This window comes from Dasypus novemcinctus, chromosome 5 (genome assembly GCF_030445035.2).
Source record: "Dasypus novemcinctus isolate mDasNov1 chromosome 5, mDasNov1.1.hap2, whole genome shotgun sequence".
Taxonomy (NCBI): Eukaryota; Metazoa; Chordata; class Mammalia; order Cingulata; family Dasypodidae; genus Dasypus; species Dasypus novemcinctus.
The window spans coordinates 24,529,506-24,556,116 of NC_080677.1; the positions used below are offsets into that span (position 1 = coordinate 24,529,506).

Genomic DNA, 26,611 nt, shown 5'->3' on the forward strand with positions numbered 1-26,611 from the left:
ATAATACGGATGGGAAGTTTTGAGCATGTGATTTCTTTTTTGTAAAATGGGATGACATCTCCCGTATTTTGCATATCTGTGTGTATAAAATGTGTGTGTGCAAGTGTGAGTCAAATAAGAGAATGTCTGCTAAGTGCTCAGATCTGATCGCCATTTTATGGATGAGGAAACCTCAGAAAGATTTAATGACTGTCTCAAAATTTATACAGGAGGTTAAGTGGCAGACTCTTTTCCTTCTGGAGCCATATTCCACTACTTCCTCTCCTCCGGTTCCTGTACACAGAGGCACTGAGGTTCAGCAAAGAAATTTGCAAGCACTATATTCTGTTCGATCTGTAATCGTTCTGCAAACCCCAAGACACTTCGATTGTAAATCTAGGCATGGCCTTAATCATGGAAAACCTGCTTCTGACCTCCCCTGGGACCCTGGAGACTTGCATGAAGCATTTAGGACCCAAGGATCAGAGAGTTTCAGATAGTTTGTTTCTAATTAATTAATTTGGATTTTAAGTTTGGATCTGGGGGGGTTCAGGTGTGACACGATGGGAACTGAGACCATAATGATGAGAAAAGATGGTATGCTCTTCACAGGTCCCAGGGAGAGGGGCACCCTGAGGGGTCGACAGGAAGTGAGAATGGCTCACGTGGCTCAACCAGCAGGTGAGGCTCACCCAGGAGGGCGCTGGGGCGGGCTTGTGCCTCAGCTGCAGGGCAGGGGTGGAGGTTAGATTGCCATGGGGAGTCAGGATTGGTTAAAGCAAATGCATACGAAAGGGAAGGAGATGCCTCAGGACGGGGGTAATGGGTACCTTATCATTTGGGATGAGCTGCAGGTTCTGAGTGAGGTGTAAGGTGCAGTGGGGGCTGCCTGCAGATGCCTGTTTGGGTTCTGCAGGAGTTTATGCACCAGGGCTGGAAAGCTACTTGTTAACTAGGCCAGAGGTCAGTTGGGGGCAGGTGGCTTAGCCAAAATAAGATGGATGCCCAGGGAGCACACAACAATTTTTGACAGTTGTAACACAGCCTAAACACCAAAAACAATACTGCAAATCCGAAATCTTCAAGCGTGGTCTGCGACTTTTGGGGAGGACAGGGCGGGGGTGGGGCACGTAGGTGAGGGTGGGAGGAGGGGGTCTGAGACTCTTTCAAGGGGTCTGCAAAGTCAGAACTATTCTCACAATAATCCTAAGATGTTACTTGGCTTTTTTTTTTTTTTTTAACAGTCATTCTCTCACGTGCATACAGTTTTCCAGAGACTCCGCGGCATGTATCACAGCAGAATGAACAAGGAAGCAGGCATTGAAGGGATTTGCAAGAATGTAAAAACAAGGTCATCGTTTTTCTCGTTTTGGAAAATATCATTATTTTTCATAACATGTCTTTTTAAGTTAGCATTTTATTATTGTTATCTTAAATGGATTAATATATAAGCAATCTCACAAGTTCTCTATTTTAATTTCTATTATGGCAAATATCTGTGGATATAAGTGAACTCACAAAAGTTCTTTGCAGTCCTCAATATTATTTTTAAGTGTGTAAACTTAAACATACTGCTGCCCCAAAATATGATGCCAGGATAATTCACAGCTGTATTGGCCACCCATTGCGTCATGCTCCCCGAACGGCCACAGTAGGGCTTTAACTGAGCCGGGGGAGCACGGGGCCTTTAAGAGAATGGGAGGCCAAGCATCTGGACTGTTCCTAGGAGCTCTGAATTTCCCCTGCGGGATGCGACCCCAGGAGATGCCACCTTCGTCCCAGGGCACACAGCCCCTCCCCTTGCGCTCTGACATCCACTGTTCAGTGGGCAGTAGCACAGGTTCCTCGGGTCACCATGAAGCTCTGCTGTCCTCCTCAGGGTGGGACCCTGAGCGCCCTGCTGGGCATTTGGGGGTACGCCTCATTTTGTGCTTGGCTGTTTCGAGGCTGGCGTAGGGGAAGCTCTATAGCCAATTGCTTCCTCCACAGGGACTCTCTTTGGGGCCCCCAGAGCTCTCAGGTGATCTTTTCCCCTCTCTGCTGCCTCTCAAACACACCCTCTCTTACATTTGCCCCCTCATCTGACCTGCTTTCAGCAAAGAAATCAGAGAAGTTAATTTTTATTGAGGTGTACGCACTGACCGAAAAGACCTGATATGTATCCTCTCCCAGGAATTTTTATATTTTAGCCAAACAGATGTGTCCTGTCTTTATAGAGGTGTAGACATGAGGAAGCGAGTGGGAGATCAAATGTTTTTGGCTGTGAGACTTCCTGGTTTCCAATGAAGCAGAGCAAGGAGGGGAGTGACTCCCTTCCACCCCTCCTGGGGGGCCACGCAGCCGCTGGGGGGCCCTGAGCAATTCCCAGTGCCCTCCACACACCCCAGTCTAGGCATGAAACAGACGGAACAGTGGCAAGTAGGAGACTTGGGACTTAGAGACAGGGAAAGGAGCTAGGAATTTAAAACCGTGTTGTGCCCATCCAGGGACCCCACAGTACAGTTCTTTTCCCCAGACCAGTAGCTGTCTCAGGCATGGGTGGTGGAATATGGGAGGGATGGGGGTACTAACATTTTTGAGAACTTGCGTACCAGACGCTGTGCTGAGTACTTCTATTTTGTTATCCAATATAATTCTTATAATGACCTCACGAAGAAGGAACTACTTTTATTTCCATATGATAGATGAGGAAATCCAAGCAGAAAGGAGTCAAGTAACTAATTTGCAGGGATTTGAAACAGAAACTCTGTCTCTGGAATCTGCTCTCAAATAGCTAAGCTCTCTGCTCTTTCCAGGTAGTAGTTAAGGTAAGAAGGCAGTATGCGCCTAGTGATGCTCAAATTTTTACCCCAGCACTGGGCTCGATGGGATTGAGGTTTGCAGTTCTTTTTTTTCTTTTAACTTAAAAAAAATTTTTTTTTTACTTCATTTCCCCCCTCCTTGTTGTTGTTTGAGCTCTGTGTTCTCTGTGTTCATTTGCTGTGTGTTCTTGTCATGCCTGCTTGTCTTTTCTTCTCATTTTTCTCTTTAGGAAGCCCTGGGAACTGATCCTGAGACCTCTGGTATGAGAGAGAGGCTCTCAATCGCTTGAGCCACCTCATCTCCCTGGTCTGCAGCGTCTCTCACTGTCTCTCCTCTTCTCCATTTGTTACGTCATCTTGCTGTGCCAGCTCTCTGCGGTGAGGTCGGCCAGCTTGCTGAAGCATGGGCCAGCTTGCCTTCACCAGAAAGCTCCAAGAATCGAACCCAGGGCCTCCCACATGGTAGATGGGAGTCGAATCGCTTGAGCCACATCCACTTCCCTGCCATCATTTTTTTAGGTTCAAAATATATGAACCTATTGTGATAGATAGATGGGCATGCCTTTGTTACAATTATCTTGTGGTCCAAGCAACAAGACTCTTCACTGATAGTTTAGAATATACAGTATTCTCAGTATATTTTCTACTGACTGGGAACTGAGGCATATGTTGCCTATTTGTAGACTGAGTCCTGGACACCCAATTCCATGCACAATTATACCACATTTTAATAGTCTCAACTCTGAAGGCCACCCCCATTGCTTCTCCTTCTACAAGATTTCCTATGCTTCCTTCTTTAGATTTGATTGATGTAATCTCCCATATTCTGACTTTGACTGCACTCAAGTTTCTTCCCATGACAGTCTATCCTGGAACTGCATCCCTCCAAGCTCAAAGTGGTGCTTTCCCACTCAGGTGCTGCCCCCACCATAGCCTTCCCAGGTGACGACCTCAGCATCATGGGCCACAAAGATGAGCCTGTCACATCTCTGCAGCAAGGATAGATTATCCTTATGTGGTCTTTAGTAGTAAACACTCTCCAATCAGTGATCTGGGCAACTTTGATTCAAGCTCTCTGTTATCATAACACAGAGCTTCCAAGCTAGCTACTGAAGGTAAAGAGAGAGACAGGACACTCTTATAAGGAATTTTCATGACCAAAGCCTGGAAGTGGCACAGTCCTTTTCCTCTCAAATTTCATTAGCCTGAACAAGCCATATGACATCACCCAGAAAGGAAGAATAGGAAATGGGATTTAATGAACATGTGGCATTGCTTCTGCCACAGGCTTAAGGTAAGGCCATATGGAAATTCTATAAGGCTGACGGGCTCTTGGTAGGGGTTCCTCTGATGTAAGGTTATCTAAACTCTTAGATGTTTTGGGGCTTGTGCTGTTTATAATCCACTTGGGACCAATTGGCTATTTAAAAAAAAAAAAAGAGAAAAATAATTTCTTAGGGAGAAGATCTTTCTGGGGTCAATTTCCCATTCATTTATGCTAAGAACAATGCTGGCTTGGGAAAGAATGACCTTTTCAAACATGAACTTCCTGATTTTACAAATTAGGCATTCTTTCTTTCTCTGCTGTTTTTGAAGATTACAAGACAGTCATTTTTCAGCTTTATTCTGAGGCATCAGCCAGGCAGAGGAGAGCTTGCCACAATGCAGAATGCCAGCTCTGACAACCAGGCTTATCTCTCCTGTGCCTTCCATCAGGTGTCTTCATTTGATCTTCCAGATAGAGGGAGCACAATGAAACTTGTCATTTGTGTTCATCTGAGTGTACATCTTCACTGTGAATTGTGCTAGCCTGGGGCCTGGGGTTTTGCTTCTTTGCAGAGATTACTCCTGCTGGGCCAAATGGGAGTTTTTGTGATCCTGGTACAATTTCTTATAGATATGTCCTTCAAAATAATAACAAATTTCATTCATTTGGCTTCTGGTCTATATGACTCTCCTCAGTGCATAGCTAATGTCCCTGGTTGGCCTACTCTGATCCAGGCTTTGCTTCACTCCTGAAACTGGTCAGGAAAAACCCACTGGGTCTTGTATAGGGTAACCTGGGGAGTCCTACTGGGTCAGCCTTGTAGTGGGTCCAGCTTAGAGCTCACACCCCAGATCCAGTAAGTGGGTGCCTACCTTCTTTCTGAGTTCATCTTCCAAGGGATATACCACCTTTGGGAATCCTTAGTGAGTGTGGTGGATGCCCTAGTTTATGGAGGCCCTATTATGAATCTGTTTTATAGCCATATCTGAAGGTCCTCATTGGGTGGACTGATACTGTACTCCTGTTTCTCTTAGCTTTTACAGTGGCATTTACACAAGCACGAGCTTGTGCTGATGCATTGCACAATTCCAAGGGTGTGGTTGTTGGTCTCCAAGGATGGCCCCCAATGAGCCATGCTTCATTTTATTCATACCCTTGTATTCACATCCTGATATTTCTCTCACTAGACCAATGAAATGTGTCAGAAGGACAATCATGACATCTTGGCTAGGTCATAGGAAACCTTGCAACTTCTACCTCTTTGTCCTCTTAGAATCCAGTTGCCATCCTGCAAGGAATTCCTGGAAAGGCCCATGTGAAGAGGAAACTAGAACCCTGCCTGAAAGCTAAACAAGGACAGTGGACAGCCAGAACCAACATGGCAGCCATGCCATACAAACCATCCCAGCTGAGTCCTAGACTTCATGGAGCAAAAATGAGCTACTTCACTATGACCTGCTTGAATTTCTGACCCTCAGAAACATGACAAGTAATAATGCATTGATGTTTTAAGCCACAAACATTTGGGATGTTTTGTTACTCAACAATCAGTAATGAAAACCAACCATGGGTGCTATTCAAATCATAGTTCCCTGGAGGAGTCCAGTGGACTCGGTGGCTGTCTTACAGCTCCATTTGGGTCTGTGATCCTATTTCTTGAGGATCCTATTCTGGAGGGTGATTATACAAAGACTGGGAGAGATGTCTGACTTCCCACCATTTCCCAGTCATAGAACGTGTAGAACTTCCCTAGCACTGGGCTTTGGTGAGTCCAGTTCTAGGCTCTAGACCTAGAGCTTTGATTCCCATCCTTACTAAGGTATGAAAACATTGGTACCAAAATATTGCATCTTAATCATCCCTATGTTCTGAAGAGCTTTCAATTCCCATAACCTTCATACCTAAGGGTTTAATTTTCTGGCACTCGGAGATTTCATTTTCTGCCTTTGAACTAAATTATTATATCTTTAAATGTGTTTGCTCTAGAATTTCTAGTTTAGAGTGGGTGTGAGTATGGGCTACAATGGAAGAATTCCAGAGTCTGCTCAATCTGACATTTTAACCTGAATCCTCTATCTTCTCTCTAGAATATTTTTCGGCATATCCCCTTATATCATAGTATTAGCAAAACCATGAATGCATGCTGTTTTGGAATATGCAGACTCACTGAGAAAAGGGAGATCATGTTCTCAGTTTCTATATTACTAAAGTCTATTGTCCCACTGGGATGGACCTGACAATTGAAGTGATGTTTGCGGTGGGAACCAGCAGTGGTGGCTAGTGATCAGGGCAGTGCTGGCCTTGCCCACTCTGTGCTCCTTTTTAACAACCACCGAAGAGCTGTGTCCTTCTGATGATGCCCACCTTCCTTGGTCTCTATTACACACAGCAGCTAATGAGGTAGGGCTGGTTGCGTGCATCTATTACCCTAGATGATGTAGGGTTGGTTTTTTGTTTTTTGTTTCCCATTTATATTTTAATAAAACAGATGAGAATTCAAGCTGTAACATTCAGGAAGATCATCAACATGTGGCCTTTTGACAGATACTCAAATGTGTATGAGGCTATCAGGGCAAGTGAATTGAGGGAAAAACATAATTATGGAACCAAGGAAACTGAAGACAGAATTGAGGCAATGATATAAGTCCAAGGAGAAGTGAATTAAGAACTTCACTCAGACGTAACTGTTTCCTTCTTAAATCCACAAATTTTATTTTTGTTTATAAGCAAAAAATACCTCTGTTTAGGCTTCTCTTCTGCTTACAAAACTTTGGTGATGACTGGGAGCCCTAATTTATTACCCTCAGCTCTGATCCTGGGTCTCAGAGACTTCTACCACCCAGCTTCAACCTGTCTCTAAAGCAGTGATTCCTAACCTTGGATGTACTTTTTTTTTTTTTTTTTTCCGAGTACCAGGGCCAGGGATTGAAACCGGGACCTTGTATGTGGGAAGCTGGCACTGAGCCACATGGGCTTTCCTGAGTTGATTTTTTCATTTGTTCTTTTGTTGTTTGTTTTTGTTTTTTTCAGAAGGCACTGGGAACCAAACCCAGGACCACCCATGTGAGAGGCAGGAGCTCAACTGCTTGAGTCACATCTGCTCCCTTAGATGCACTTTTTTTTATTTAAAAGATTTATTTCTTCTCCCTCCCTCTATTGTCTGCTCTCTGTGTCCATTTGCTGTGTGATTTTCTCTGTCTGCTTGTATTCTCATTAAGCAAATCTGGGAACCGATCCTGGAATCTTCCAGAGTGGAAGAGAGGCAATCATTCTCTTGTGCCACCTCGGCTCCCTGTTTGCTAAGTCTCTTATTGTCTCTTCTCTGTGTCTATTTTTGTTGCATCATCTTGCTGCATCACCTCTCCATGTTGGCTGGCACTCCTGCAAGGGGCGGCATCCTCACATAGGCTGGCACTCCACGGACCAGCTTCCAGCGTGGGCCAGCTTGTCTTCACCAAGAGGCCCTGGGTATTGAGTCCTGGACCTCCTATTTGGTAGATGGGAGCCCAATTGCTTGAGCCATATCCACTTCCCCTTGGATGTACTTTTTTTAAAAAAAGATTTATTTATTTTTATTTATCCCCCACTTGCCACTTGCTTGCTGTCTGCTCCCTGTGTCCATTTGCTGCATGTTCTTCGGTGTCTGCTTGTCTCCCTTTGTTGCATCATCTTGCTGCACCAGCTCTCAGTGGGTATGGGCCATCAGTTCTCTGTGGGTGCGGGCTAGCTTACCTTCACAAGGAGGCCCTGGGAAGCAAACCCAGGGCCTCTCATATGGTAAATGGGAGCCCAATCGACTGAGCCACAGCCGCTTCCCTTGGATGCACTTTTGTTTTTTGTTTTTTTTGTTTTTTTGTTTTTTAAGATTTATTTTATTTATTTTTCTCTCCTTCCCCCAGTTGTCTGTTCTCTGTGTTTATTCGTTGCGTGTTCTTTGCCCGCTTCTGTTGTTGTCAGCACCACAGGAATCTGTGTCTCTTTTTATTGCGTCATCTTGTTGTGGGCAGCGACATTCCTGGGCAGGCTGAACTTCTTTCGCGCTGGGTGGCTCTCCTTACGTGGCGCACTCCTTGCGCGTGGGGCTCCCCTACGCAGGGGAAACCCCTGCATGGCAGGGCACTCCTTGCGCGCATCAGCACTGCACATGGGCCAGCTGCACACGGGTCAAGGAGGCCTGGAGTTTGAACCGCGGACCTCCCATGTGGTAGACGGATGCCCTATCCACTGGGCCAAGTCCGCTTCCCTGGATGTACTTTTGAATCATTGAAGAGCTTTATAAATTATTGATACCTTCTTGCTTACACAAAAATAAATAGAATATAACTAACATATATGTTAATTATGCCATTGTATATATACAATATATGAATCACCCAAGTTCAACAATAAATTAATTTGCATTTTGAAAAGATCACTTTGACAAATAAATGAAGAAAGGATCTAAAAACAAAACAGCAAATAAGACTTGGCAAGTAATATAATTGGAAAACAGAGTGCCGAAGTCAGAGACTTTCAGACAGGTCTCTAAAGCCTCTGACAATTAATTAAATGAATATTACTTGAATATATGCCAGGTGCTAGAACTGTGCTGTGTGTTGAGGGCAAGGGGAAAGAGATTGTATAAAAAGACAACAAAACAAAGCAGAGTCCTTGATCTTCAGTGGTTCACAGTACAGTGGGTAAATAGTATAAATAAGCAGCGAAAAAGCAAGGCTAATTATGAAAACTGAAATGGCATGGAAACTATTAATTATAATGGGGGAATAGAGAGTTCATAGATCAGATGGATGGTATTCAATAGAGGTTTATGGCATGATTAATGGGGAAATTACTGCTGCCCGGGTCCCACCCACAGAAATTCAGATTTAATTGGTCAGAGTAGGGCCTGGGCATCAGTATTTTTTAAAAGTTCCTCTGTTGATTCTAATGTGAAGTACTGCTCTATGGTCTCTTTTTCCTCCTCTTTGAGGCAGCTGTGGGGTGATGGAAAGGCCACTCCACCTGAGGTTTGAAGTTTGGGTGCAAGTCTCAGATCTCCCCCAAAAATGACAGCAGAGAGTGAAAGCTCACATTTACTGAGCAGTCTCTGCACAAGGGATTTCATGCACATCACCTCAGTGTTTCCCAAGCATGGTTGCATATTGGATTCATCTGGGAACTTTGAAAAAATACTAGTGTCTCAGTTGGGCCCAAGGGCAAGTAAATAATAATCTTTGGTTTGGAGCCTCAGGATGATTGTGAACCACTAGCCGAGGATTCCATAGGTGCTTTTAGTGCTAATATTTATGAACCTGATCCTTTATTAAGTCCCGCTTCTCTAGCTAAGCAAGACTGTTGCTATTTTCTGAAAATATTTTGTACCTCTTGGCATCCCGTTTTATTTGCCAAAACAGTCTCCCACCCATTTCTTTTAGAAACTTACCGAGGAAAGCTTTTCTCATTTCTCTTACCAGAATATGATATTATCTTCTTTGGAAGCTTCTTAGCTCCTGATTTTTTGAAATTTTTTCTTATGACGTTTTCTTCTCTTCTATGCCATTTTTATTAAAAACTTTGGTTTATTCCCTCTGCTTTATAGAAGCTCTTCATTGGAAGAATATTTGTAACTAATGTCTCTCTTCTCTGTGGTGTGTAGCAGAGCACCTTGTGTGCAGTACATACTAGATGAATATTTCCCCATTTTCTCAGGCTACAGACCAAGGATAGTGTCTCGGTTAGTCAATAGCAGGCCAAACCTAGAGGTCTAGCTTTCTCTTATTTGCTAAGTGACTTCTTTTAGAGTTTTTGGTTGTTCATAACCTTTGACTATTCAATACAGGAGGTGGAAAGGGTAGTCCACTACCCTTTTGTCACTGATAGTAGAATCTAGAAACAGATCCTTCACAGGCAATGGATTTCTTTCCTCTCTTCCCCAAAGGGAGGCCATTGCATTTTTTGTCTAAGCAGTTTCAAGGCAGGATAGAGAGAACTGAGTCTAGAAGATTCTTTTTCCATCATGGATTAATGTAATTAATTATTAAGAGGGGACCTTCTTTTCCTCACTTTCTAATTCTGGGGTGGGGTTTCAAGAATGCCCACCAAGATTTCCTACAGGCAGATGCAAGGAACACACCTGTAGTCATGTCCCTCACCTGCTCTCCTCAAACATTCCCTTGCCAGGTCTCTTCCAGAAGGCTCCATGTTACTCCATTGCCTTCTCTACACAGATCCTCCAGGAGAATTATTCCAAGCTCCTCATTGTCCCACTGATGGATTGATTAATACAGGAGAATACCAACACTTTAAAATTTGGACTGTTAAACTATGGCTGACTAATAATTTGCTGAGCAGCAGACACGGTAGGATTTGATAATTTCTGCTTCCATGGCTTTGCTCATACTGTGCTCTGCTGCCTGGAATGCTAAAGCCTCCTCTCTTTCCCCACCTACTTTATCATGTTTAAACAAAATTCTCCCAAACAAACAAAATTCATGTTTAAACAAAATTCTTCCCAAACAAAATTCTCCTGTTTTGCTCTCTTTTACTCAAGTCTTTTTGTATTTTTGGCTATACTAATAATTTTACTGCTGATTATATTTCATTGTACTGTTCCTGAATGCCTTCAATTGTGTTTGTAATAATAAATCCTGATGTAAAGAAATATATCACATTTTTTTTTTGTATAGGCTCTCATGGTAACTAGTAGAGTGTTAGGACCTCTAAGTATTTTTGTATCCATTATTCGTTCATTTATTAAACAAAGATTTATTGAATGACTTCTCTGTGCTAGGTCCTGTTCCAAGTTCTAACAGAAAAACAAAGGTCCCTGTTCTATATTCAAAAAAGGGCCAGCAAACAATCAATAATAAACTTAATAAGTTTTAGAATACCATAATCGCTGTGAAAAAGAGGAAAGAAGAACAGTTAGAAGGAAGTAATGAGTGCTATGGTTTGGTCAGGGAAGGCCTCATAAGAAACTCATATTTGAGCAAAGATTTGAAGGACATGAAGCAGTGAGCCATTCAGCCTTCTGAGGAAAGAGGTCCAGGCAGAAGGAATAGCATGTGCAAAGACCCTGAAGTAGGAATGTGCCTGACTTGTTGGGAAAAAAAAGCAAGGAGTCCTTTAGGTTGGAGTGGAGTAAATGAGGGGAAGAGCAGTAGGAGAGGATGTCAGAAAGGTGATGGGAAAAAGCCAGATAATGCCGCCTTGAAGGACTTTGTAAAGCCTTTTGGATTTTTCTCAAAGTAGAATGGGGAATCATAGGAGAGATATGAGCAGAGGAGTAACCTGATCTGATTTTCATTTTAAGAGGATCTTTTAGGTTAGTGAGTTGAGAATATTCCAGAAGCAAGCATACATTTTCTTTAAAGGACTAAAATGGTAACTATTTAAGCATTTGGGTCATACAATTTCTGTTGTAGCTACTCAATTTTTCCATTATTTAGATGATTCTTAAACATATGGGTGTGGGAATGTTCCAGTAAAGATTTATTAACAAAAACAGATGGCTGGCAAGATTAGACCTGTGGGCCATAGTTTGCCACTCTTGGAATAGACTATCAGGAAATAAATAGAGAAGCAGGAAGACCTGTTAGGAGGCCGTTAAAGAGATGATGATAGCTCAGACCAGGGTGGAGTCAATAGAGATGGCAAGAAGTGTTTAGATTTGAGATGTTTTTAAGTCAACATGATTTCCTGATGGCATGTGGGGTGTGAGAGAAGAAAGGGGTATAGGATGACTCCAAGTTTGTCTTAAGAAACTGCAAAATGCTAGTGGCATCAATTGAGATGTGAAAATCCATGCGAAGAAGGGGATCTGTTGACATGTTAAACTTCAAATGTTGAGTGTCTTAGTTTACCAGAGCTACTATGACAAAATACCATTGGCTTTTTGGCTTATAAAAACAGGAATTTATTCTCTTACAAGTTTGGAGTTTGGAAGTCCAAAGTTAAAACCATGCTTTCTCCAAAGTCTATAGAATTCTGGTGGTGGCTTCCTGCTAATCTCCCATTACATGGCAATCCTCTTCTGGCTTCTACTCCTCCTGCTCAGTCATGTTTCTGTCTAGATTTCCTTGCCTCATAAAGACTCCAGTCATAAAGGATTAAGGCCTACCCTAATTCAGTTTGGCCTCATCTAAATAGTATCTTCAATGCTGGGGAAGAAATAGAAGAAAATCCCACTGTACATACAGGATGACAGATATTAGTGATGAAAGGCAAAATGTCAAAAAATTTACAAAATATTTTTTTCATTATTTTTTTAATATTCCAATTTTTAAACTTTTTTAGTTTTTCTTAATTATGTTATATTTTATTTCTTATGTATAAACCTATCATTATTATTTCATTTTCTTAATAATTGTATTTGGTGATATTCTTGGCTTCATTTTTGAAAATAGTTTGGATCACAGAAGGGTTGCAACTATGGCAGGGAAAGATCATTGGTGTGGGATGTCAGTGATGAGAAATACATGGGAGAAAGTTCACCTGGGCATACATATAAAGTATATAAATGTGTTCAAGTGTTCATGGGGCATTGCCACAGGGTGTAGAGATTCACACAACATCTGAAAGCACGTTGTATTCCCATCCGGGGGATCTCTGCCACATTCTCTAATGGAATAGCAACAATCACCCAAGTACAGGGGCAATGACTAGTGTCTGTTGATGGGCCCTCAATAGTTATGACTATCCTCATGAGCCTTTGTTTTTTTTTTTTTTTAGGATTTATTTCTCTCCCCTCCCCCCCCCACCCCAGTTGTCTGTTCTCTGTGTCTATTTGCTGTGTCTTCTTTGTCCACTTCTGTTGTTGTCAGTGGCACAGGAATCTGTGTTTCTTTTGGTTGCGTCATTGTGTTGTGTCAGCTCTCCGTGTGTGCGGCGCCATTCCTGGGCACTTTCTTTTGCATGGGGCGGCTCTCCTTACGGGTCACAGTCCTTGCACGTGTGGCTCCCCTACGCAGGGGACACCCCTGCGTAGCACGGCACTCCTTGCGCACATCAGCACTGCGCATGGGCCAGCTGCACATGGGTCGAGGAGGCCCGGGGTTTGAACTGCAGACCTCCCATGTGGTAGATGGATGCCCTAACCACTGGGCCAAGCCCGCTGCTCGAGCCTGTGTTCTTGAAGTTATAATGTAGCCTAGTGTTGTAGGGTGCCTAAGAGTTACCACCTGAGAGCCTCCCTGTTGCTCAAATGTGGCCTCTCTCTGCTCCAAACTCAGCATATAAATGCATTACCTTCCCCCCAGTGTGGGACATGACTCCTGGGGAAGTGTGCACACTTCCCCCCAGTGTGGGACATGACTCCTGGGGATAAGCCTTCCTGGCACCAAGGGATTGCTACCAAAAACCAATGAGCAATGCAACTGGAAAAAGACCTTGGATAAAAGGGGGAAAAAGTAAAAACAAAAGAGTTTACATGGCTAAGAGACTTCAAAATAAGTCAGGAGGTCTTCCCAGAGGTAACAGTTATCCATGTCTCAGCAGGATCTCATAGACTGCCAAAGTGGATACTACCTCAATAGTGGGGCTCCTGAGGGTTCTGGAGATACCCAGGTCCTATAGTAATGGAAGATAGCTCGAGAGGTTGGTGCCTTGCCAGTGGGCCCTACTTTGGAGTTTGTGCTCCTGAGTGTGACATAGTTGGACTCAGATATGACTTCTATACACTTGTCTCTTCTGTCCCTTTTATTTGAACCTATAGTTGGTGCTGGAGTTGGTAGGTGTATGTCCAAGAGACTTGAACCTATGGGCTGTCCATTTGCCAGGTGGGCCCTGAGCCTCAGCAGAGTTCAACACCTCCTTTCTAGTTCACTGGACTCACCTAGGACAACTAATAATGAGATGAGGATGGACAACTACCACACCAAGGAACCAAGAGTCTACAACTATAAGCAAGAGAGTCCCATCCATCAGCTGCATGGGATTGAAGTCCCCTCTCAATTAGAGGTGGAGAGAGCATCATCATCTCAGAATCCTCAGGATTGGGGATTAAAATATGGACTAGAGCGGACTTACTGATATTCTACTATAGACTTATTGTGATTTTAGCAATGGAAGAAAATGTATCATTGATGTGGAGATAGTGGCCACTGGAGGTGCCGAAGTCAGAAAGAGGGACAAAGAAGTGTAATACAGGGGCAATTTCAGAACTTGGAATTATCCTGAGTGACATTGTAATGACAGGTGTGGATCATTATATATGTGGCCATAACATACAGAATTGAGTGGGAGAGAGTATAAATTACAAAATAAGCTATAATCCATGCTTAGTGGCAATGTTCCAAAATATGCTCATCAATTGCAATGAATGTACTACACTAATGAAAGAAGTTGTTAATGTGGAGAAGGGTGGGAGGTGTGGGGAGTGGAGCATATGGGAATCCCTTAAATTTTTTTATGTAACATTTTATGTAGTCTAAGTCCCTTTTAAAAATAAATAAAAATATATTTAAAAAAATAGTATCTTCAGAGATCTTATTTACAAATGAGTCCATACCCATAGGACTAGGGTTTAGGCCATGAATATGTCTTGTGGGGAACATAATTCAATTCTCAACATCAAATAAGTAGTTGGATATACAAGTCTGGAGTATTGTGAATTGGAATAGCCTAAAATTTATGTTCTAAGAATACATTTTTAACATTACAGTTGATTCCTAGGATTTTGAGACAATGACCAAATTGTACATAATCTTGGGAATTAAGGAGGATGTTGATGAGATTATTGTGCAGGAAGAAGTTGATCATAGATCATATCTAGCCTCTATCTGTAAAACAATGACCACACTGTTGCTACCTGAGAACTGATAAACCATAGGAAATTTTTAATTAAAAGTCACTGGAAGTTGTAAAACTTCTCTCAATTATTAAAATTAGGAACAGGAAATAATCACAGCATTTCTTAACCTTAAGAGATTTTGGCAGAGTCCACCCAGAGTGGAGCCAGCAACTGCTGAACATAGCACAGAGTTGTAGTACCTGTATATTAAGTCACACTGTTCCTGAGAATCCTGTACTGTGCGATGGCTACCAATTCTCAAAGGATTGTCGAATAGACAAAGGGCCTATGCTTGGTAGCCCTTGAGATATCTTCTGGGAAAATGATCACCTGCAACTTCAGATCCCTCATTCCTCTGCCTCTTGCATTGGTGAGCAAGGTGAGATAGTGTAAAAGGGAGACCAATCTGTTTACAGTCCAACTTGATGACTTTTGGCCAGTCACTTATCTCACTCAGCTTCACGATCCTCATCTGGCTCATGAAGAGGTTTGCCAAGCATTGTTGGGAAGGCTGCTTTCCTGCACTTCTAAGGAAGTTTCTAGAAGTCACAGTCTTTCTCTATGTGTGTGGAAAAGAGATTCCCAGGAGTTATTAGCAGTAATCCTATAACCAGGATGGAGAACAAGGCTTAGGATGAGGCTCCCCTCTGCCTTCTATGACTTCATAACCAAGATTCTGGTGATATGGCTGAATTGCTAAAGGAAACCAAGCCCAAGACCTACTCCATCACTGAATTTTCCAAGACAAAAGTCCAATAATCTCTTTTATTGTTTATGGTTTGAGCTGTCACTTGCAACCAAATATACCTGTATCTGCTTTGTATCTAGAGCAAGCCTCAATCACAGTAAGTGCTTAATGATATTTGTTGAAAGACAAAGAAAGGAATGAATGAATAAGCAAGTCTCCAGGAATTGTAGTATACTGACCTGGGAAGCCTAGTGTGGCAGCAGAGGGTCACGGGAGTAAGAGTCAATTCTGGGTGAGTCTGAAGTTAGTTATTACAGTTATTAAGTGACAGCCAGCTAATTTGTAAAGATGGTGGGCACTCATTATGTCAAGAGAAGTTTAATTAGCAGGTATCTAGAAATGTAAAAATTTCCCAATTGGAAATTTCTAATTGAAAGCTTAGGACTTTTAGAATCAGATGCCTTCTGGCCTCCTAAAGATCATCTCAATAACCCTTTAATTTTAGAGATGACAAAACTGAGACTTAGCAAGGGTAAGTGCCTTTTCCAGGTCACACAGCATGCTAATGGTGGAGCAAAGGCAGGGAACAATAAATCCAATTTCTCCAAAGAAGAAAAAGCTTTACTCTAAGAAGAATTCATTCCACTTAGTTAAATTATTCTCCATGTGACTGGATAATACTTTCTTTTCCTGATGCACAGAAATGGTTTTTGTTATGATCATAGACCTGCTTTTTCTCAGAGGAGAGAAAAATGAAGGTATCATGCTGCCAAAGTAGGAATAATCTAAATAAAAGGTATGGACATTTTTTCAAATGTCAGCCAATTAAGCAACTTCCAGTGGAATGAGTAAGTCAAATGGTAGAGAGATTTTGTAGCACAAATAGGTAGGACAGAACACACAAAATTCCCAGAAAGAATAAACATTTAAAAAATTACAGGTCAGAAAGCATACTTAAATTTTAGACAGTGCAGGGTTTGTGGTCTTTTTACAATTTCAGAACACTTTGACATTATGGAATAAAAGGTGAAAGATAATAAGACATTAGATTGGTTATGGAATAGGAACTACTGAGATGCTCATAGAAATAAAAAGGTACTAGATAATATAAATAAAGAATGTTTTTGAAACTAATAGTAGGAAAAAGGAAATTTAAAAATTCTTCAGACACAAGAAAAAGTAGAATTGACAGTGATAATAATGTAATCAAAATCAAATAAATTTTTCAGAAAAGTTTAATTACTCCATATGTAGATGAATAGGACCAAGAAATTTAAATGAGATAGAATAGCCATAATTACTAATATCGACAGCTAGTGTTCCTGAAGATAAATTCAGAATAAATGGAAACTAACCAATGTTCAAAGATACAACTTAAAAAAAATCACAAAAGAGCCAATGAATCATTTTAATCTGAAGATCAAAAGAGCTTATTTGGCATCTAGCAGGACTGAAACAGCAGAAGCAATAAATAGATGTGACCAGATGAAAGTATAGACTTTCAAAGAAAAAAATCTGTGCACAAAAGACAAAATCTTTTTACTCACCAGTACAAGGAGAAATCCTGGACTGATTTTAAACTTCTCCTTTGTAACATGAACTGGCAGAAATCAAAGAAGCAACATCTCTGGGTAATTGAATTGTGACTAAGATTTCTATACCCATCTACGTTGTCATCATATTGTGAAGGCAAGAGAAAGACTATGGCAGAAATCTAGGTGCTTGGGAGTCCTATCTAGGTACTCCTCCTAGAAGGGAAAAAACTGCCCTCAAAGTACTCCAGAAAATTGAAGGACATATCACAATAGAGCACCTACGAAGGCGGAAGCCAACTCTTGGTGAGGTCGAAACACTCCAACAGAAATACATGTTGGTAATTATTGCCAGTAGAGTTGCAAAGCAGAAGGTATTCTTTATTTTTTTATTTTTTAAATTTATTTCTCTCCCCTTCCCCCCTCCCCCCAGTTGTCTGCTCTCTATGTCCATTCGCTGTGTGTTCTTCTGTGACCGCTTCTATCCTTATCAGCGGCACTGGGAATCTGTGTTTCTTTTTGTTGCGTCATCTTGTTGTGTCAGCTCTCTGTGTGCCCATTCTTGGGCAGGCTGTACTTTCTTTCGCGCTGGGCAGCTCTCCTTACGGGGCGCACTCCTTGCGTGTGGGGCTCCCCTATGCGGGGGACACCCCTGTGTGGCAGGGCACTCCTTGCACGCATCAGCACTGCGCATGGGCCAGCTCCACATGGGTCAAGGAGGCCCGGGGTTTGAACTGTGGACCTCCCATGTGATAGGTGGACGCCCTATCCATTGGGCGGAGCCCGCTTCCCAGAAGGTATTCTTTAAAGTGCTTAGTTCAGTGTTTGGCAAATGATAGTACTTAATTAAATACAGTAAAAAGAAAACATGATATCAATCTAATGTAAACTCAATTTAAACAAAGCTAATAAATGAAAACAAAAGGATTATTGTGTATGATTAAACCCACAAATCTACAAAAGACATATTAGCTAGGAATCCTTATGAAATGAATAACAAAATATTGAAAAATGTAAAGCAAATATTGATTACAAATATTAAGAGAAAATTAGAGGAAGTATAAAAGCTTAAAAAAATTTTTTTAAAAACAGGTATCAGGGATTGAACCCAGGAATTTGTACATGAGAAGCAGACACTCAACCACCTGAGTTACATCCACTCCCCTAATAGTTTTTAATAGCACTTTTAGTCACCCAAGTCAAACAGGTAAGAAATATGTGAACATAGAGTTAACTTGAAGATTATAATTTAGAGAGCAAATTTGAAAAGATAAGTGCAAAAAATACATAAATTATTATGTCCTATCATTTAGGATATATTGCATATTTTCCAAAATAAGTTTCAAAGAACAGAAATGTAAATGTGAATTACAAAATGATAAAGAAAATAAAGTCATCTGGAAGTTAAAAATATAAAGTACAAATGGCTATTATGTGAAAGAAGAAATGAAAACTTCAAAACTAAATATTTAGAAAATAAGACTACTTAATATAAAAATTTTTTAAATTCTGAAAAAATGAGTTTAAATGTTTTTATTATGAATGAGAATAATTAAGATAAACAGTGTGTGCACCTTAAAAAGCTAGGGAATGAAAACCAGCACTCCAAATATGATTTTGGTATGTTGAGACTCCTGTCCTCTGTTCACTTGCTCAATCACTCCATTTTCTCTGTGCTGTGATAATTTGCAGGAAGGTTTAAGTGTGGAGAATTCCTGGGTTCGTTAGTAAATTGCTCTGTACAAAGTGCCTTGAGGCAAAGCTAATATCCTTTCCTGATATTAGAAGATTTGGAGCCCACCAGGAAGAAGGAAATTATTTGAATGTGTGCCAGAAAATATATTTTCTATATTTGCTTTGTTGAACACTCTGTGGAAATTACTCTCGTTAGCTTCCCTTTTTTAATTGCATTTGAATAAAAAGACAAGTCAGTCTTGAAGATGATAAATGACTAATACATTTTAATTGGCACTTTAGTTCATGCAATATAAACAGTCATTAAATTAATCCAGAAAATTCTAAGAATGGAAATGCTCAAAATGGCAGAATGTGGCAAAAAAGCAGCTTTGAGAACTTCTGTTTTCTTTCCAGTCTCAAGACTAATCCTGGACCCAAGATTCCTAATGGAATATACAGGAAAGAATAAATCTATTTTTGTGAAGGGGTCAGAGTTATTGAGCAGAAGACTGAAGTGGGTAAAGCTTAGATGAGCAAAATTAAAACACTTCATTCCAATGTTCTGGTAATTGATGTGTTCTTTTTTTCTAAGTATGCATGAGTGCTGCTGTAGGCACTATGGGCAAAATAAAGACAAACTAGGTTTTCATTCCTCTCAAATGTATTGGCTTGGGTAGAAGAAAACGTTTCTTTTTTGAAATAAGAAATTACTGGCGGGTGGTTAAGTATCATTAAGGGAGGAAAAGAGAGAATGCCTGTCTCAATGAGCTGGTGATGATTCGGTAACATAACTGTTAAAGGCAGATAATAATGATTTTGTTTTCAGGGGCCTTTTTAAACAAAACTCAGTGTGGGTCTATATAACGGTGGCTTCCAGAGCATTTGCCTGGTGGTATTTTCCATCATAAAGGAACATTAGCCAGTGCAAAGCCAAAAAATTTTGCCTTTTTTTAAAGCAGCAAACTCACTTCTACAAGCTTTACCTAAAGAAGTAATAAAAGATGCTAAAAGATTTAATTATAAGAATGCACACTGTAGAATTGCTGATAATAGTTAAAATTGGGAAAATACCCAAGCTACCAACAGTAGGAGTTTATCTACATAATGGGGTGTGTGCAAATTGTGGGCATGTCAGAACTAGAGTTCCAGAGAACAGAGAGCATCACTCTGCAGGAGACAATCTCAAAGCTGGAAATGGCTAGATGGACAAAGATTTGTTGTCTAAATTTCTCAATTCTCAGTGGAAGTGAAAGTATATAAGACAACCTATACCAGAGACTGCTACTTACTTAGCTATTCTGTCCTTTATCCTTAGACAAAAAGAAACCTGATTTTATTCTGGGCAAGAGGCCCAGGCTTTTTTAAAAAGCCCTTTCTTCAGTAAACTCTGGCAAATGAAATTAAAAAAATAATAGGTGGTTAGATGGAGCGTATGGTTTACAAATAATGTTTCAATAAAATTGGTTTTTAGAAAACAGAAAAAAATTGATGGGTGGGACTTCTCGGAATGTCAATTAAGAGGACCAATATCTAGCACACACCCTTTTGTCTTGTCTCCTTTCTTTCTTCCTGCTTACTATAACTTGGGCCACATGGCAGGAGTTCTAGAGGCCATCTTAGAATAAGACCCATCTGTGCCAGGAGCCATACTTAGGGACAGAAGTTTTTCAGTAGTATAGAAATATAGAGATAGCCTGAGTCTCCAATGATACGTTGAGCCATAATCTGAGCTCTAGAGAGCCTAACTCCTGACATCTTTACATAAAACCAAAATAAATCTTTATACACTAAAGCCACCATTATCTGGGCTTCCCTATGTGAGATGAATCTATTTCCAACTGATTCATAAAGAGAGCAAATGGGAATCGACATGTTCTTCAAAGAATCTTCTAGGTTTGAGTTGCTTGCAGGAGGTGCGGCCATGATGGAAAATATTTAAGATAGTTAATATTGCCTTGCCCAACCATGCCTGTTAGCACTTAGTTTTCTCTCTCAAAAGAGCAAAGTATAAGATGCCTCTGAATTTACTTTTCCAATTATTTGTGTCACTGATGATTTAAGTTTAATCTGATGATATAAGAATATGATGATATGAAAAAATTTGGTCATTCTTCAAAGACATGCCTGAGCACAGAGTATTGTGCCTGAATAAAAGAGCAAATCAGGGAAGTGGATGTGGCTCAAGTGATTGGGCTCCTGTCTACCATATAGGAGGTCCAGGGTTCGATACCCAGGGCCTCCTGGTGAAGTCAAGCTGGCCCACTCAGCGAGCTGACCAATGCAAGTGTACTGGCCTATGTGGGGAGCTGGCACAGAAAGATGATGCAACAAGAAGAGACAATAAGAGATGCAGCAGATCAGGGAGCTGAAGTGGCACAAGAGATTGAGCATCTTTCTCCCACCTCAGGAAGGTCCCAGGATCAGTTACTGGAGCTGCTTAATGAGAATATAAGCAGACACAGAAGAACACACAGCAAATGGATACAGAGAGCAGACCACAGGGGCGGCGGGGCGGGGGGTGGTGGGGCAGGGGGTGTGGATAAATAAATCTTTTTAAAAAAAGAGCAAATCAGTTAAGGGTTGCAATGAACCTAAGGCCTTTTAGAGAACTTTCAGTGTTTTGTAATTAGTCAAGGGTTTTTAATTATTTTTACAGTGCATGAAACAACTAGAGCAATAGCATTGTTTTAGTCTGGGAGGCTGCTGAAAGCAATATGTCAGAAATGAGGATATATTAACTTACAAGCCTTCAGTTCTGAGGCCATGAAAATGTCCAAATCAGGGCATTATCAAAGTGATGCTTTCTCCCCAAAGACTGACTGCCAGCAATTCTGGACTCCTCTATCACACGGCAAGTCACACGGTAGCATCTTCTGGTCTCTCTCTTGTCTTCTGGGTCTTGATGCTTCCAGCTTCTGGCTTCAGTGGCTTTCTTCTCTCTCTGAATCACATTCTCTTATAAAGGACTCCTAGTAAGAGGATTAAGACTCACCCTGGGCCATGCCTTAACTGAACTAACCTCATCAAAAGACTTACGAAAGGCTTATACCCACTGGAATGGACTAGCTTTAAGAACATATTTTTTTCTGGGGTCTGCACAGCTTCCAACCATCACAAACCTGAACAGCTAATGTTTATTGAATAATTCCTCTGTGCCTATCACCATACTATATCTCACATAGTCATCACTACAACTCTAAGAAGTAGCCCCATTTTAAATATTAGGATACTGATACTCAGAGAAATTAGCTTTTCCAAGGCCACAGAGCTACTAAGGAGAAGAGCTGAGAATCAAACTCAAGTAGAATACTGCAAAACACTGGGAAGACAAAATGTTCATCCAAAGAGGTTAGTTTATGGAAATTTTTGTATATTTTAAAAACTGTTTCAGTACAGTAGTTGACAGATGAATAGAAACATTGAGAATATTGAATCTGCAGCCAAAGTTATGATTAAGATAGAAAACTAAAACTGTTATCACACTGCAGAGTTCTCTTTTGGGGTGATGAACTTCTTTTGTTTTTGGAAGATGTGGTCTCCAGGGTTGGTTTGGAAGGCATAATAAAAACAAAACAAATAAACAAAAAAAGAAATTACAAATTTGGCATAAGGGGAGTGGATGTAGCTCAAGTGTTTGAGTGCCTGCTTTCCATGTATGAGGTCCTGGGGTCAATCCTTGGCAACTTCTAAAAGACAAACAAACAAAAACCCAAGCAACAAACAACTCCAAAATACAACAACTTGGCATAAGGGAGTGGTGGACATTTGGAGAAAAGAGAGTAGAAAAGTGAAGATAAGCCACAAGGTTAGAGCTTGAGAAATTTCTGGTGGCAGCTGAAAGCTTTGAGAATATATAATATTTGATTTTATGATATCTGTTTTTCTATGATTTAATCTCCTTATGTTGCCTGAAACATTTGGTAAAGTCTTTTAAACATAGAAAGTTGTGTATCTGCAGATGGTTTTGGGAAAAAATACAGGAAAAGGAGGGCTAGGTGCCATGTGAGGGACAGCAGGAACAAAACAGAGACCATCTGGAGAAAGTGAAATGCAGGTGAGTGGGAAGAAGAGGACACTGGATGTGGGAAGCAAGAACCAGAGTGAAATATGAGGTTCTGAAAGCTTGAAGAAATTTTGTAGTGGACACATGGGATAGGGGATTCAAGTCAAATTTATATAAACCTCAAAGAACAAGGTCCCTCAGTTGGTATCTGAGTAATCTTTATGTACATGCTCAAGGCTTAGATATGTATTTTAGCATCCTTACCAAAGGATCCATGATCATGGTGTAATATGTGTAGAGGAAGTTTTAGCATCTTTTATAAGAATTTAGCTCAATCTTTGACCCTTGGCAAAACTTTCCTCTTCAATAATTCTTTTCAACTTGAAATGTTCCTGATCTGACCCCTTGAGGTTTTCCAAAAGGAAGCAGATGATGACTTAGAACACACACTTTTCTCATTGACAATAGATGGTGGAGTCTCGATTATTCACTTATTGATTTTTTTGTGGCAAAACTTTACATTTAAAGCTTATATCTTTGCTGCCTATAAATGCTCACACTCCAAACACAGAATCCAGTAGAACGTGGTTAGAGCACTGTAACAAGAAATATAATGAGTAAACTATGCCATCCTCATCCAAGGTTTTGAATGCCAGCATTTTCTGAATGATCTTAATTATCCTCTACTCTAATACTCATGGAATAAATAATTGGGTTCCTGTTTAGAGGAAAGAGCAGAGGAGTTTTCTTTCATCAGAAGTTCCATCTTTGTGATACAGGCTCCTCTTATCATGTCTATGTTTTTTAGTGGTGTCTTTGATTTTCCACTTGCTGTAGCCTAGCTCAGGCAGGTAGAGAGGGAAAGTGGTATTTGGGGTTATTAACAATGTATGGCTAAGGTTCTTTTGTAAGTTACAGGGCCATATTTCATATACTATGGCTCAAGATTAAATTCTCAAGAACACTCTACAGTAGTTACTGCAATGGAGATGATAGCACATGATGAAATGCACCAAACAGCCTTTCTGAGAGTTGGCTACCATTGCGCCTTGTGGGCAATTAAAACTATTCTTTTGCATTTCTCCGTTAGCATCATTCAGATGTAACTGAAAGGGTGGACATCTTGCCCCCATATCTCAGCACTCTGAGCCTGGCTTCTGCCTGGGTGCTAGAGGAGCCCAATCTCTCTCTCCTCTCCCCTCTGCCATGTGGAATAGACTCTTTCTGGGTTGCGTTTTCCTTTTAGACACAAACTGCCAATTTGGACTCTACCCATCTCTGTAGGAGTCTTTCTTTCACAGCTCATTTTCTTCCTCTAGAATATTTCACCACTTCCCCTCTAGGTGTGACTTACCCCTTTGTCTAAAATGGCCATTGCCAAAGCCCACATTTAAACATTCTGGATAAGATCTTATTTCCTTATGCTGTCCTCAGCAGGGGTGTTTCAGGTCATTTGCATTTCAAGATTCTAAAACTTCAAAATACTTGTGACTTCACATTTATTGTTGAATAGAGACCATTCTAGCCCATTCTCTGTGATGTCTTAAGTTTTTAATTACCCATCCTGGAGCTATGGGATTATGTAGAGGGAGAGCTGAAGTCCTGCAGAACCCTTTGTACCTGAGAATTGCATTACCAGTTTGGTTGAATAGTAAGTTATTTTTCTAATGGTATCTTATGAACATTTCAATGTGTTAAATTTGTCAGAGGGAAAAAAATCCAAACAATGGTTTTATAGCCCCATAAAAATTACTCCCAAATTTCCTGATGCCTTGGACCAGGTTTAACCAATTTCTACTGGTTAAACCATGGAAAGTGAGGAGTCCTAGGAATTTTGCCAGCTGCTTCCATTCCTCCCATCTGCATGGTCACTTACCTGTGATGGCCAACTGAGTCACAAAGAAGATCATTCTTGACTTCCTCTTTCTCCTCCAGGTGGAGAACAGCACGATGGAGTTTCCAACAATGGTGAAAATGAAGAGGACCCACAGAGTTATCAACTGCTCAGTCTGTAAGAGACACAGCAACAAAAAAATGGTGCACCTGTGAGGACCAGGGTACTTTATGAGAGGCAAAGCTCAGGCTTTGTGGTTGGAATGCCTTCCTCCTGCTCCTAAACCTCCACCTCGTCCAAGTTCTACTCACTAGAGAACAATTACACAGTTGCCCTTATTTGCACAGCGTAAACTGGAGCAATCTTTCAATAATCTATTCAGAAATACATGTCAGATGACAACATAGTTTTAAAATTGTATTATTTTACTGAGCAATTTTAACGGAAAGCATTCAAGGTGTGAAAAATAACACTACAACCACAAAGAGGCACATATGTATTGTAAGAAGAAATTGGGAATTGTTTAAAGATAACAGAACGGGTAGGTGAATAAAGACACTTGAATTCTGTGAAATACTGCATAGTAATTAACAATGATGGCCATGAGGACAATGCAGCAATATTAAAAATATGCCTGTAATATAATAGTAAGTGAAAAACATGAATAAATGTATGTTCAGTGTGATTACAACTCTGCAAAATTATACACATAGAAAAAAGACTGAAGTACACTAAAATGTTAAGAGTGGTTATTTTAGGGTACTGCGATTATGGGTTATCTTTTCTTTTTTCCCTTTGACAGAATTTTATAGGACAGTAATATTAAAATTTTGCAGAATAATGTATAATTAGTAAAGAAAAAAGAGAAGCAGAAATGCTACTCATTTAAAATGCCAACTCCTTTATGAAAATTTTCCACAATCCCTTCAAATGGAGCTATTCATCTGGCCATAGCCCAGAATACACAGAAGCACTGGACTAGGCTGGTCACCGGGATGGGGGGGAACTGGCACATGGGCAAGAGGCATGGGGCAAAGGGGAACCAGGGGCTCTGAGTAGCTGTGCATGTTGGAGGCCTATGGAATAATGTTTCTGAAAGTCTGGTCCATGGCTAGGGTAATCTGGTTTGTCCAGCACAGTCCTAATTTTCACCAGGTATCTCAAGGTAATTATTTAAAGTGCTCCTTCATTCTCAAAAGTGCCTTGGTTTGGATGATAAATTACATCATCCCCCTATCCATGACTTTAAATACCATAACCCAGTCTATATTAATCCCTAACAATGAATTATTCTCTATCAACTTTGAAAGATTTTGTGCATTTAGGGGTGGTCCCCAAGTGTTCTTTCTAAAACTGTGTTCATTAGATGGGGTATTTCAACCCCAGAGTCAGGATACTATCCATTGTTTAGAGGGCCACTGATACCAACCTCCAGACCCCTGCTGGAGCCTCAGGAGCACCCCACTCCTCTCTGGGGCTGGGCACTGACACAGTCAACCAGGCTGGAAGGGAGGTGCTGCCTCCTTTCCTGTCTTTCTTCACCCACCAGGGAGAAAAACCTGAATCCACAAGTCATTGCAAACCTGTACCTTCCTTGTAGTTGCCTGAGGTTGTAACATTTTCACTGATGCAGGGTGCAGGGTGATCTGAAGTCAGGCAAAGCAGCAACTGACCAGGGCTCAAACTCTGTGGGAGGCTAGGCTCCAACCTCAGGGCTGTTCCCACAGTCACAGGCATCAGGATGTACTAAAGATAGGGCAAATGCAGTGGTGCATGAATGGGCTAGCATCTGTGTGGGTAACTGTGAAAAGGGGAAGTCAGGAAGATGTGGCATTTCCCATCCTGACAAAAGGAAGGCTGAGACTTGACACTCTTCCAGTCAAATATAAGGTAGCATGCTCTGCTGAGGCTCTCCTGGGAAACTGGGGACACTGAAAGATCTGGAGGAGACCCTGGGAACAAAGTAGAGGAACTCTTGTGTGTTGGATGGGTAAGACCCATGGGGGCACAGGGAAAGCCTGACTCTGAAAGCCAGAAGGGGAGCCTGATCACATCCCAAGAA

At 41.0% G+C, this 26,611-nt stretch overlaps 1 protein-coding gene and 1 long non-coding RNA gene across 3 annotated transcripts in view; one reads left to right on the forward strand and one right to left on the reverse strand.

The window, feature by feature from the left end:
- Positions 1 to 26,611, reverse strand: part of NPSR1 (neuropeptide S receptor 1) — a 184,458-nt gene that overhangs the window by 96,259 nt on the left and 61,588 nt on the right. Inside the window, exon 2 of the mRNA XM_058298040.2 lies at positions 24,592 to 24,724. Within this exon, the coding sequence (XP_058154023.1) occupies positions 24,592 to 24,724 (133 nt within the window). The remainder of the gene's footprint in view (positions 1 to 24,591; positions 24,725 to 26,611) is intronic.
- On the forward strand, positions 15,529 to 24,955 carry LOC131278606 (uncharacterized). 2 transcript variants are annotated; one of them, XR_009185989.1, is made up of 2 exons: positions 15,529 to 15,660; positions 24,651 to 24,955. It is a non-coding gene; the product is annotated as an uncharacterized lncRNA (long non-coding RNA). The 2 variants fall into 2 exon arrangements; XR_009185988.1 differs by lacking the exon at positions 15,529 to 15,660 and adding an exon at positions 24,278 to 24,366.